Here is a 14,357-nt window from a genome sequence, read left to right on the forward strand (position 1 = left end):
GGATCCGCGCTGTCAGATGTAAGAAATGCATTTTCTGATGTGTTAGAGGACCCCGAGATAAAAGGTTGTGTGTCTCTCCGGCAGGGGAAACTGTTCTTCTATGGCCATGTGGCTTAGTAATGGGAACCAGCTTCTTTTGGGCCACCAAGGGGCCATCAGCATCACTGTAGCCCTGTCTTCCTGAATCTTCCTCAGAACTTTGGAAATTAGTTGAAAGGGAAGAAACGCATAAAAACAAGCCTTCTCCACAGTTCTGGGACAAAGCATCCACCCTGTCGGATTCGTCTCCTGGATTTATAGATTTTTTTTTTCCCCCACCTTAGCATTCTCGTGAGTGGCAAAGAGATCCATCAATGCGATGTTCCAGCGGTGGGTAAGTTGGTGAAATACTTCCTAATTCAGTTCCCACTCGGATGACCAGATTGTATTTCTGCTGAGGAAGTCGGCCACTAAGTTGTCTATGCCTTTGAGGTGGACTGCCATTATGGAGGGAGCTGTTATCTCTGCCTACTGGAATATCTGTCCAGATAAGCCCTGTAGGAGTGGTCCTCTTTGGCCCCCTTGGTGTCGAATGAACGAGACGGCTGTTATATGGTCTGAAATTTTTTTTTACGCATTTTCCTCTGAGGACATGTTGAAGTTGCTGGAGCACTTCCCATACTGCCCTTAGTTCCCTATAATTGGATTATTTTCTGCTCTTCTGTGGTCCAAGTACCTTGAACATACTGACCCTCTACTTCTACACCCCAACCTAGTTGGCTGGCATCCATGGTCACGCGTATATATGGGGACTGAGTCCAGGATATTCCTTTTCGGAGATTGTTTGGAGATGTCCACCGGGTTAAAGACTACTTTGAATCTGTGGAAATCTTCATTCCTTTGTCTAGACCCGATGGTAGCCTGTTCCAGTTCCGCAGGACTGCCTGTTGTAGATCCCTTGAGTGTGCTCGGGCCCACCGAACAGTTGGTATGCAAGATGTCACGAGTCCTAGAATCCTCACGGCGTACCTCACAGACACTGTTACTTTCCTATGGAACAGACGGATGCTTTTGCTGACGTTTTGTTTATAAGAAGGGAGGACTTTTCCAGATGTGAATCTATGAGGACCCCTAAAAACACTTTCTGCATGTAGTTTGGATTTTTCCCAGTTTATACATAAACCTAGGCTTTTTATCATTTGAATGGTCCGGGCTAGATATTGATTGAGCAGTGGTACCGAGTCTGCTACCAGAAGCAGATCGTCCAGGTATGGTATGAGGATTATACCTTCCTTCCTTAAGGCTGCTGCTACCTCAGTCATTAACTTCATGAAAACACGAAGTGACGAGGATAGGCCGAATGGCAGACACAGGAACTGATGAATTTTTCCCTGGTATCTTAGCACAAATCTTAGGAATGCATGGCAGGATGAATGGGCACGTGGTAATATACGTCTGTTAATTCCACCGTACACATTACTTAGTCCTTTTTATTAATGGAATGATCGTTCTTATAGTCTCCATTTTGAATTTTTTGTATTTTATACTCCGATTTAGGGGTTTCAAATTTATGATTGTATGGAATTTTCCCGAGGGTTTTTTTTAGAGAGAAAAGAGTAGAGTAATGGCCCTGCCCTATCTCTAGAGGTGGTACTGGCCTGACTACGCTGTTTTTAATAGACCCCTGACATCCTTTCAGAGTCTTTACAAGGCGGCCAGAGTCTGAAGGACAGTAAGTCGATATCGATGTGGTGGGTGGGGGGGGGGGGGGGGGTGGACGATCTCTATTCTGTAGCCTATTCCCACTGTTCTCAAAATCCATAGATTTCCCGTGATAGACTGCTAACCCATGGAAAAAAAACGGAGTCTCCCCCCCTAGTCCTATGGCGTCAGGGTCTTCCTGATAAGCTTGAGGTAAATCGAGCGGATTTCCCCTTACAGTTATATGAAAAAGTTTGGGCACCCCTATTAATCTTAAGCTTAATGTTTTATAAAAATTGGTGTTTTTGCAACAGCTATTTCAGTTTGATATATGTAATAACTGTTGGACACAGTAATGTTTCTGCCTTGAAATGAGGTTTATTGTACTAACAGAAAATGTGCAATCTGCATTCAAACAAAATTTGACAGGTGCACAAGTATGGGCACCTCACCAGAAAAGTGACATTAATATTTAGTAGATCCTCCTTTTGCAAAAATAACTGCCTCTAGTCGCTTCCTGTAGCTTTTAATGATTTCCTGGATCCTGGATGAAGGTATTTTTGACCATTCCTCTTTACTAAACAATTCCAGTTCAGTTAAGTGTGATGGTCGCCGAGCATGGACAGCCCTCTTCAAATGATCCCACAGATGTTCAATGATATTCAGGTCTGGGGACTGGGATGACCATTCCAGAACATTGTAATTGTTCCTCTGCATGAATGCCTGAGTAGATTTGGAGCGGTGTTTTGGATCATAGTCTTGCTGAAAGATCCATCCCCTGCGTAACTTCAACTTTGTCACTGATTCTTGAACATTATTGTCAAGAATCTGCTGATACTGAGTGGAATCCATGCGTCCCTCAACTTTAACAAGGTTCCCGGTGCCGGCATTGGTCACACAGCCCCAAAGCATGATGGAACCTCCACCAAATTTTACTGTGGGTAGCAAGTGTTTTTCTTGGAATGCTGTGTTTTTCTGCCGCCATGCATAACGCCTTTTTGTATGACCAAACAACTCAATCTTGGTTTCATCAGTCCACAGGACCTTCTTCCAAAAAGAAATTGGCTTCTCCAAATGTGCTTTTGCATACCTCAGCCGACTCTGTTTGTGGCGTGCTTGCAGAAACGGCTTCTTTTGCATCACTCTCCCATACAGCTTCTCCTTGTGCAAAGTGCGTTGTATAGTGGACCGATGCACAGTGACACCATCTGCAGCAAGTTGATGCTGCAGCTCTCTGGAGGTGGTCTGAGGATTGTCCTTGACTGATCTCACCATTCTTCTTCTCTGCCTTTCTGATGTTTTTCTTGGCCTGCCACTTCTGGCCTTAACAAGAACTGTCCCTGTGTTCTTCCATTTCCTTACTATGTTCCTCACAGTGGAAACTGACAGGTTAAATCTCTGAGACAGCTTTTTGTATCCTTCCCCTGAACAACTATGTTGAATAATCTTTGTTTTCAGATCATTTGACAGTTGTTTTGAGGAGCCCATGATGCCACTCTTCAGAGGAGATTCAAACAGGAGAACAACTTGCAAGTGGCCACTTTAAGTTGCTTTTCTCATGATTGCATACACCTGGCTATGAAGTTCAAAGCTCAATGAGGTTACAAAAACAAAAAAAGTGCTTTAGTAAGTCAGTAAAAAGTAGGTAGGAGTATTTAAAACAAGAAAATAAGGGTGCCCATACTTATGCACCTGTCAAATTTTGTTTGAACGCAGATTGCACATTTTCTGTTAGTACAATAAACCTAATTTCAAGGCAGAAACATTACTGTGTCCAACAGTTATTACATATATCAAACTGAAATAGCTGTTGCAAAAACACCAATTTTTATAAAACATTAAGCTTAAGATTAATAGGGGTGCCCAAACTTTTTCATATAGCTGTACCTCTTTTGGGATAACTCCACCTCCCAGATTTACCCCTCCCTCTGTAATCCTGGTTCTGAGATACTCGAGGCCTACAAAAAGGAGTGATATTTTCTGGGTTTCTCTTCCGGAAACACCTTTTTTTTTTTTTCATCCGAGGCTCTCTCTAAAATTTTATCCAGGACTGGCCCAAAAACATCGGCTCCTGTAAAGGGGATTGCACAAGGGGAAAAGACACTGCTACTAGCCGAGAACCTTACAGATTCTGCGGATGCGTCCGCCATAAACAGGGTGGCTGATTTTAGTATGGGAAGGGAATCGAGGATGACCTCCCTAGATGTATTAGATTTTATTAGCGATGACCGTTTGTCAATAATAATAAATAATCTTTATTTATAAAACGCCAACATATTCCGCAGCGCTTTACAATTCAGAGGTTCATATACAACAGTCATAAGTAACATAGCTAAAGATAATACAATAATTAAAGCAAAAATAATGATGACCCCGCTCGTAAGAGCTTACAATCTACAATGAGTCTATCCAGAGAGACATGGACCTGGCTACCGAAGTTGCGGCTATATTGGTTTTCATGACCGCGGCCAAGGCTTCCCAACTTCTCCTTAGGAGCCCATCTGCTTTTCTATCCATGGCATCTCTAATGGAATTGAGGTCTTTTTTGCCACTCTGGCCATCGGAATGACAATTTTAGGGACTTCGTCCCAAATTTTGACCTCCTCCGGGTTAAAAGGAAGCCGGGCCCTGAACTCCCTCGGAATGGTCAGACGTTTCTCCGCATCCTCCCATTCTTCCAGGATCATGGATTTTGGGTGTTCGTTGACCGGGAACACACTCTTCCTTTGGGTTCTTAGTCCCCCAAATATCTCATCTTGTATAGTATGTAGGACCTGGGTATCCTCAGCTCCCATAGTATTTAAGGGTCTTATTCTTATGACTCGTCCGTTTTATCAGAAGAGAAGAGATCTCTCTTCGGGTCCTCAGAAGGGGTCTGCGGGGATATTTCTGTTTCCAGACCCTGATCGGAATCATAAGAAAATTCTTCCCCCTCCAATGATTCCTCCATTTCCCATCTGGCTCTTCTATGATGGGATGATTCCTGAACAGCCTGAGGCAGCATAAAGCTGGAGACTGTATTTTAGACTTCTTTGTGGATCATAGACCGCATTGTCAGCCATAAGGGTGGATTGCCCCTCCTTGAGGACTTTTGCTAAACACTTTGCGCAAAGTTGTTTCTTATGCGCTTCCGGTAGCCGGATATTACATGTAGGGCATCTCTTTGGCTTTTTAAGGGTAGATGCACTTGATCCCAAGGTGCCCCTCTCCTAAAATTTTTTAAAGAGACAGGAGAACTTTAATAATTGCCGTAAATACCCCAATATAATACTAGGGAGTATTAGAAGGGACCCCCGGTGTAAACTTACACTGTCCAGGGACTCCTCAGATTGTGCAGGATTGGAATCCATGGTCAGAAAAAGACATCATACAGAGAGATAAGTACCCTTTTATAGGGTCTTACCTTGTTCCAGGTGGTTAGTGGAGGCCGCCATCAAGGTTTTCTTGCGTTCCACAGTGGAACGCACGCTGCGCCGACTGGATCGGGGGTTCCCCTCGAAACCGGAAATGCGTTCCAGGCTGGAACACATTCGTGTCATCACTAGGCATCCCGACCAAAAGCGTGCCCTCTGATGGAGCGCACGCTGCACGCTTCATAGAGGAAGCCTGCAGGGGAATGTAGCGTGGCGCCGAGAGCCTTCCTGAGAGGGAGGTGGCGGCATCAGGAGCAACATCCCGCTCTACTGACGGGCTGAGGGACCTCTTTAGTGAAGTTTCAGCCCGGAGCTTCTTGACAGTGGGAAGAGATGCATCCCCTCCGGTCCCACTGGGATTCCAGGTAGCAATCTTCACACCGATGCGCACCTCTCTGCGTCTATCCTGCAAGGGACAGGAAAAACACTGAATGTGTGGTGGAAGCGGGGGTTTAAAAAACTCTCATGCGTTTCCTGTCCCTAGAGGATGAGAAGGACAACCTCCTGTCGTGCTGTCATGAGGGACGTCCTAGGGAAAGTAAAGATTACACAACAACCACAGGACAGATTTCATAAACCAAGGTATCATGCTAATCAGTGTAATGTCGCCCACCTGACAGTATGTAGTTTACTGAGCACAATCCTGCTGACAGGTGCGCTTTAAATCTTTTATTTTGTATTTCCTGGTTTGTTTTACTCACTCTGGGATCTCTATTACAGCACACTTTCCCTTTTGTAGGTAATTTGCACTCAGCTCTGCCCTCTGGTTCTTTAAGAGGCACGTGAAGCGCTCGACGGCCTTTCAGGCAGCATAGGTCCGAGTTGCCATTGTCTAGTCTGTGGATAGCGCTCTCTCTGCTCATGCAGGAAACACTATGGATTGCGGGGCAAAATCTCTAGATTGTACAGGAAAAGGCAGGGTCGGTTGCAGTTTTTAGTGTGTTACCCATTTTCCCGAGTGAGTTGCTACACAATCATAACAGGCAGATTATTGGGGAGATCTATGTCCAGCCCATAGATCTTAACAGCTCACATACATATTGAGAAAAATGTGTAATTCTCTAGAGTAAGACATTGGATTGCAGATATCAATTTATTTAAATTTCCTATGATCTGCATGGCCATATAGGCGGCTTTGGAGGGTTGATCCTACTGACAGATTCCATTTAAAGGGAAACGGTCACCAGGTTCTCTCAATAAAAGCTAAAAGACACCACCTATAAATGCCTTTTACAGCAGTCTAGCAACCTGTTACAAGTCCCAAACAATAACTTTTATAATCCCCCCTGTGCCACCATATGCCCTGGCTTGGTCTGATGGGTGTAGCTGGTCTTGCTCGGCGCCTACAATCCCCACAATCACCGTACTCCGGTCCGGCTTAATTAGCTGCTAAATCCTTTAAATACGGAAGATACACAAAAGTACCCATGCTTTTTGTGTGAATAAGACAGCCGGGATAGGACTCCTCATTGGTCAACATCCTTGCAACCTGGATTCAAGAATGTAGTTGTGGAAAGTTTAGTTGATCCCACTAAAGTTCCCCTGTCAGCACTCCATATTAAGAATGGACTGATGAAGTAGTTTGTGAATGCTCTACCGAAGGAAGGAGAGACTTAAGTACCTGTGTACCAAGTTTCAGGGACTGTCCAAAGGTGTTTTTGTGAGTCCGGATAATCGGAAACTCATGAAGGATGACGTATTCGAAACAAAAATGAAAGCTGTTGAGAAAAAAAACTTGGGATTCTTTTAAAGAAGTTATGAGTTAAGATGGAGAGGGAGCGCCAATAGCGCTGTTACCCAGACAAGTAGTGTTATAAAGGAAAAAGGATGCTCACTAGTGTTGAGCGAGTATGTTCTATTAACCCTTTCACCGAGTATGCTCAGGCCGAGCTCCGAGTATTTACAGCTGCTCGGTGATAAGGTTAAATCGCTCCCCTGTGCATGATTTACAACTGTTTGACAGCTTTATTACATGTGAGGAATGTCTATTTCTTACACATTCCTCACATGTAATAAAGCTGTCAAACAGTTGCAAATCATGCACACGGGAGCGATTTAATCTCATCACCGAGCAGCTGTAAATACTCGGAGCTTGGCCCGAGCATACTCGGACAGAACATACTCGCTCAACCCTAATGCTCACCTTGGTGAGTTGTGAAATGCACAAATCATATGATGGTATAATGGAGTGCTGCGGAAGGCACCAAACCTCAAGGGTCCGAGTACCATAAGTTGTGGATGCAAGAAAGTGCCAATGATTCCACGCTCCTCCAGGTCAAAGAAGGGATGCAATACCCAGTGCTTGGTTAAGAGTCCATTTATTTAGAAGCTAAAATCAGACATGTTTCGTGGACGTCCTATCCACTTCATCAGTATATAGCTTGTGTCACAAGCTATATAAATAAATGGACTCTTAACCAAGCACTAGGTATTGCATCCCTTCTTCGATCCGGAGGAGTGCGGAATCATTGGCACTTTCTTGCATCCACAACTTAAAGAATTCATGAAGAAATTTCTAGGTAACTGTTTTGCCAAGTATTTAAAGGGCTCGGATACGGCTTTAAAGAAGGCGATTTAGTTTTATTATAATTAAATGATTATAGGAAATAGTGTGATATTGCGTACACTTTTGCATAATATAAGTCATAAAAGGTAAAGAACTTATGTGGCGCCCCATGGGCCGGTTGCCACAGTAGTGTTGCCTCCTTCACCGGAGAGGATATTACGCTTGGAAGCAGGAGGCGCTCCCCACGTCAGGTAAACCCCACCTGCACACACAGGTTCTGATCCATGACCTGAAGGGGGGAGCTCTACACCCTATTTTGGGGAGCCGCCTTTTCCGGCTGGGGAAGGGGGGGGGGAGGAGTTAGTGAGTGTGAGAGGGAAGGGAGAGGGGGAGAAAGCAGCAGAGGGAGAAGGAGAAAGTTCTGGGGAGCAGAGCAAGTGAAGAGCTCACCCCAGGCAGCGGAGCAGAGGATGCCAGAGTCCTGGGTTGTGGGCATTGCACGTCCCGGCAACCGAATCTGAGGGACAGGAGACTGCAAGTTTCCTGCACCCAAGACGGCAGTACCCGTTTTAGGTTCGCACCGCCTGTTAGTACGGAGCTTAGGGCAGGAGTGAAGAAAAGGGACAGCATGATAGCTCACAGGCAGCGGGGCCCACAACGGAGAAGCGCAGCAGGCAGGCCTCCAAACCCACCTGAAGGGGTGGACTCAGATTGCTTCCAGGCTGACCAGACCCTCCTGGACCAAGTGACCAGTGCCCCGGACTCCACAGCTTTCTCTGCAGTAAAGGTAACCGGACTGCATTCCTCGTGTCTGTCTTTTTCTTCTGCGCCTCCCCGCAGCTGTGCTACCACCGCAACCATCATCACTGCTGCTGCTCTGCTCTCTGCACCCTGTTTACCCTGCCGCGATCCTTCATATAAGCTTTCTCAATCCCTGTGGCCCACTTCACACGTGGGAAGTGTTTCATCCCAGCTGCTATACCATCTATCCCCCAGTATCCACACAGCAGCGCTGGTCATCCCGGACCAGGCACCACAGGTGGCGTCACATAAAGACTACAAATCCCCTGTAAATACTCCCTTCATCAGCTCGGCCAGGGCCACGGAGCTGGGCCACTGCCGGCCCGGCTACAGAGTACCCTAGACTCTTACAGCCCTTGCACTTACAGTGCACACTATACAGGAAAAACTTCACCAGTAGCAACATACATCATCTGTCTGGGAGACATCAGCCGTGAGAAGCAAAACAGCGAAGACAGAGAAAAGTCCTGGGATGAATCCACACTGAGACATCAGGGCATTCCCTTTTAATTCACAGGTCAACAGGCTTCTGTTTTAGCTGTAAACTTCACTAGCTTATATCTTGTTTGAAAACAAATGCTTGTGTAACCAAAATGTTACACAAATTCTGACAGGTTCTATTTGTTCAATATAGTATATTTCTTCTGAGTGGCCAGCTCTTCAGATGTCAATTAACACCGAACAAATATATCACCGGAGATGAAACATGCCAAAGATTCCTGGTACCAGATGTTTTACCATTCTATAAACACAGCATATTCTCACCAAATATTGCTAACGAATATAAACATGCATCGTTCTCACTAAACATTGATAAAAGAGCTATGTGGTCCAGGTGTTGGGAAAATTACAGAAAGTACAAGGCTAAGATAAGCTGAACTGTTAAAAGGGTTCTTTAAAGACAGGCTACCAATATGGATTCCTGATGGCCATTAACATCTTAGCACTACAGTAACAAAGATCCAAAGTTTAAGTCCATCGTGGAGAACATGCTGAAAAGTTTCTAAGCCTTGGGTTGTCTGATGAATTTGAATTTACATTTTTTTACATTCCCATTTGGACTACTTTCCTAAAAAACCTTGGTGCTGTTAGCGAAGAGCAAGGAGAAAGATTTCATCAGGATATCAAGGAGATGGAATGTGAACATTATGGGAGCCTAATGCTAGATGCTTCACAGAGAAGATGGCCAAAGAGTGCCGGCAAGTGTGCACTACAATACTTTTCTCTGCCCTCGGCATGGCAGAGAGAAGTGTGCCTGCGTAGGAGAGCGATACCGAGGACACTGGATGACGTAGAATAGGTCATGCAAGCGAAGCAAGAAGAGAGGAGGTGCCCGATCAAGAACAGCGATGCCCATCGGATTGGACCGCCCCGTAGGGGAGTATAATAAAAGCTATTTTTTGTTTTATGAAGAGCGCATTGGGGACTTATAAACAGCATTCTAGAATGCTGTCACATAGGGCTTACAGGTGCTGGCCCTACTTTATATGGGAAAAACCTGGTGACAGTTTCCCTTTAAAGATGACAGAATAATGGCATGGCCCCTTCCTCACCCGACCTAAACCCTACTGAGAACTTGTGGGCCTTTCTTAAACTGAAGATTTACGATGAAGAAAAACAGTCACCTCTCTGATCAGTGTATTGGAGGCTGTGGTTGATGTTGCCCAAACAGTTGATCGAAAGCTGATTAAAAAACTGAGACTCCATGAATGGAGTCTATGGCTGTTGCTGAAAAGAACGGTGAGAAAAATGGAAGTTTGTGGTCTGTATCTGCACTGCCAAGTGATGAAGTGACATCAAATGGCAGAGATAATGTAAAATAAGGTGGTTGTTTTTTTTTTTTACATTATCGCTGGCATTTAACGTCACTTCAACAGTTGGCAGCGCGGATCCAGACCACAAACTTCCATTTTTTTTTTTTATATTTCTCTGGTGAAATCACCTGTGGATCTGCAGCGGCTGCACAACCTGGAAACAGGTCAGCATGTTTTATTACCATCCTTAACAATCATTACCAGATAAGACCCTATTTTTTTGCGCTTTTTTTTCTCTTCAGCCATTTATATCTTTGAAAAGAACAGTGGCAATATTACAATATTGGTCACAGAGTTTTTTTGAAATGTCAGAAAATTTTTGTACAAATTAAAACAAACAGATGAGATGGAAAATTTACATTTTTCATTTAGTTGTAAAATAATTCTGCACACATTTTCCTAAGAATGACAAAACCTCACTTTTACTTTCTTAAATATTCAGATTTATTATCCGTTTGGATTGACAGACTAACGTAGTTGTGCGATAATAAAATAAAAAAATAGAATGATTGTGCACACAGTGTATGTTACTCTACAGTACCTCAGTTTCATATGGGAGGTACATAAGAGTATAAAAAAAAAACAAATACACACTTCCATGTTCTATATGAATAGGACATCAATAATACAATTATGACAGCTCCTTCATATGCCATATATCAGTAAAAGCACCTATCAAGTCCCAACGCTATTAAACTGGCATTTTGTTTTAGAGAGTTCTTCCTGGAATTAAAATCATGTCTTTATTTTTACTTATACATATGTGTGCAGTCACACATCCCCTTTGTGCGATCGACATTCCCTGCACTGCCGACCTTTTCTACTTGGCCAGCAAAGACATCAAGGAGAAGAAGTGGGCAATGCAGAATGTCAATCACCCCCAGGAAGGGCATGACTGCAGATGAGCCCACACTAGTCTCGGTGAGTAAAAACCCTCGAAAGAGTGGTCCAAGTTCATTTGCATATGGCTACAGCATTTAAGTTGATTTCACACAAAGGAAGACATGATTTTAATATCAGAAAAAGCCTCTAGAAAATTATTGGGACAATAGGGTTTGGAGACCTGCCATGTTCCCATCACCAAATTATGTAATTTTCTAAAGTGTTATGTTGATGCATTTAGTAAATGACTATTGTACACTGGTATAGGACTGTTTTAGGAGAGTTGAAAATGAGTTTGCCAACCAGAATGTGTATGGAGCCTCAGTCCACACACCACACAGGGAGGAGCAGTGCTTTGGGGGAATGAGGCTAGGTGAGTAGTTTTATTTTATCATTCAGTACTTGTAGGAGGCAACAACATACTGTGTGTGAACTGTGGGGGGGGGCATCATACTACATGTGGCTATTGCTGTGGACGAGAAAACTAAGGGACCTCAATAAGGGCAAAATTACTGTGCAAGTGTCGCAACACAAGTACATCTCCCTGTCTTTAAGGCCACGTTCACATGTGCAGTACTTGGAAGCTAAAATCAGGAGTAGAAAAGGAGGAAAAGTTAATAGAAATGCGTGCTCCAGTTCTGCATTTTTCACCCACTGCTGGTTTTGGCTTTCAAATACTGAACATGGCCTTAAAGTTGGACTGTGCATAGGCAGCCATGAGCCCACCAACTCCATCAAACTTTTTTTTCTTTTGGAGGGTGACATGATTAAAAGGGGAGAGGAGCCCAAATAGGACATTTGCTATTGGGCTCCATGATTTTTATATACTCCCCTGGAAATGGTCAGAGTTCTCCTCAGTTACCAAATAATATGGGAGACAGACCATGTACAAGTTCCTTCTGCAGAGTCAGGCCATTCCCAAATCGGGACTGTTTTGAACTCTACTGTCCCTGGCAGAGTAACCCCTATACCCTCTGCAAGGCATTCTCCACACAGCTGGGATTCCGAGTGTGGCATTGACCAGTGATTGTGATCAAACAAAAGCATCTATAGGATAAGCAAGGGTAACTCTGTGCACATGTATCATGATTATGGAAGATTAAAAGGGCCCACAGCCTTTATTGTCTGCAGGATCATTCAGTTTTTGGCTTGCTCCTGTGCTGCAATCAGAATAACCAACCAAAAAAAGATTCAGCAGAGGAAGTTTATACACGGAAATGAGAACGTTTTTCTCCTTGTGCATGTGTATTCAATTAAAATTATAGTCTACTCTAGCCAGGGGCAGAACCAGTTAATAATAATTCATAAAAGGTGAGGTCTGACATTTCAGACTCGCCCTGAATAGGAATAAGGTAAAACACGCTCCACTAGATTTCTGAGACATTTTTAACTCGTCTTCAATATTTTCGAGAATGGCGTCTGCTGATCTGGCAGATAAGCTGATCTGCTCCGCTTGTCTCACTATCTGCAAGGAACCGATAAGGCTGAGATGTGGACACAAGTTCTGCCAGGAGTGTATCGTTGTGCAGGACACCCTGGAGGAATCTGGAGATCATATCTGTCCGGAGTGCAGAGTGGAGTTTCCAGAACGTCGGGTGTCCCCGAAGACACAGCCCTTGAGTGAAGACGATAAGATCTTCTGTACGGATTGCACATTTTCTCCTCTAGAAGCAGATATATCCTGTATGACTTGTGACGCTTCTCTATATGATAACCACAGTAAGTCAGAGGAGGACGTCTTCACTAAACTCAACTTCACATGTTCCTCTCCCAAAAATACCCTCACACATCACTGCTCTGAAGATGAGACTTGCATCTGCGTCACCTGCTCTGGTGCTGAGGAACATGAAGGACATCAAGTGGAGCCATTGATGGAAGCCTCAGACAAGAGGAAGGAAAACCTAAGAAATGTTCTCGAGAAACTATCCGAAAACAAAAAGGCAGCAGAGGAAAGAGTCGAGGACCTACAGAAATATCTTACCGAAGCCCAAGAAAAAGCATCTGGACTATCAGAGAGTGTTGTTGCATTGTTCAGAGACACCAGAAGGCAGCTGGATGACCTAGAACACAAAGTCCTAAAGGACATCTCCAACCAGGAGGAACAAGTCAGAGCATCAGTCTGTCATCTCATCCATGAGCTGGAAGTCAAAATATCTAATCTGTCCAGAGATATAAAGGACATGGAGGAGGGTACCATTACTGAGCCTTTGCCGGTCTTTCATAGATGGGAGTCAGTGAAACATGACCTTGGAGATGCTGAGGTGGTCCTTAATCAGGACAGGAGTGATCTGGATGTAGGCCTGATTTCGGCAACACTACACTTAGCCCTTTCGGATATTGTTACCAGTATGAAAATGGGTTTCTATGTCGAGCAGACACCAGACATTGTGCTGGACCTTAACACAGCGTCTGACGACATATACATTACTGGGGACCTTAAAAGTGCGTCTGGATCAGAGTCCAAGCAGAACCGCCCAAAAATACCAGAGAGGTTTCAGTATAACCAGGTTTTAAGTGCTAGGAGTTTCACTTCTGGTCGACATTTCTTGGAAGTGGAGACCTGTCCCACCGGGAATTGGAGGCTGGGAATGACATATCCCAGCATTGCCAGGAAAGGCTACCATTCACTCGTTGGACATAGTGATAAGTCTTGGGGTCTTTGCAGGTACTTGAATCAATATTTTGTCATACACTACAGAAGGGTCATCCCTGTTCCCCACAAGCCGTCTTCTCAGAGGTTGGGAATATACCTGGATTACGAGGCTGGTCAAATACGTTTTTATGAGTTGTGTGATCCGATAAGACACCTGTATACCTACACCACCACCTTTAATGAAGGCCTTCATCTTATACTTGGGGTGTATACAGGCTGGGTAAGGATTAGAAGCTAATTATAACAATTGGTTTCATTTATTGTGATTGGATTTATGTGAACAAAACAAAGATACATAATTATATATATTTCAAGAGGTTTATCATATAAAATGTGTTTCTACAAAAATGTATTGAGCAAGCTGAGTAATTTGAGACGGACTGGTTGCTAAGAAGTTCATCCATAGCAACTAGACTGCACAGTGCAAATCAAAACTCGTTTGCAGCCATTCTTAAAAAGGGTTGTTCAAAAACGTTGTAACCGGCTCTAATCCTCATGGCACTAGGGCAGGCCACTCCATTTTCATGCACAGCTCATTACATCTTGTTCATTACAACCAATCACAGGCATCAGTGGCTAGGTGACTGAAGAATGGGATGCCATTGCCT

General features: G+C 44.1%; 2 protein-coding genes across 2 annotated transcripts in view; one reads left to right on the plus strand and one right to left on the minus strand.

The window, feature by feature from the left end:
• The window catches only part of LOC141272131 (nuclear factor 7, brain-like), a 43,455-nt gene that overhangs the window by 23,100 nt on the left and 5,998 nt on the right, over positions 1-14,357 (minus strand). The gene's annotated exons all lie outside the window — the stretch shown is intronic.
• On the plus strand, positions 12,509-13,987 carry LOC141271474 (E3 ubiquitin-protein ligase TRIM39-like). Its single transcript, XM_073681541.1, has one exon. The coding sequence runs from the start codon at positions 12,509-12,511 to the stop codon at positions 13,985-13,987; it is 1,479 nt and encodes a 492-aa protein (XP_073537642.1).

Source organism: Phyllobates terribilis, unplaced genomic scaffold, assembly GCF_046119375.1.
Source record: "Phyllobates terribilis strain yellow unplaced genomic scaffold, ASM4611937v1 Scaffold_5__5_contigs__length_657084704, whole genome shotgun sequence".
NCBI classification, from domain to species: domain Eukaryota; kingdom Metazoa; phylum Chordata; class Amphibia; order Anura; family Dendrobatidae; genus Phyllobates; species Phyllobates terribilis.

Excerpts from the sequence above, each read along its gene's own strand:
- LOC141271474 (XM_073681541.1), top strand. The coding sequence starts at position 12,509 with ATGGCGTCTGCTGATCTGGCAGATAAGCTGATCTGCTCCGCTTGTCTC.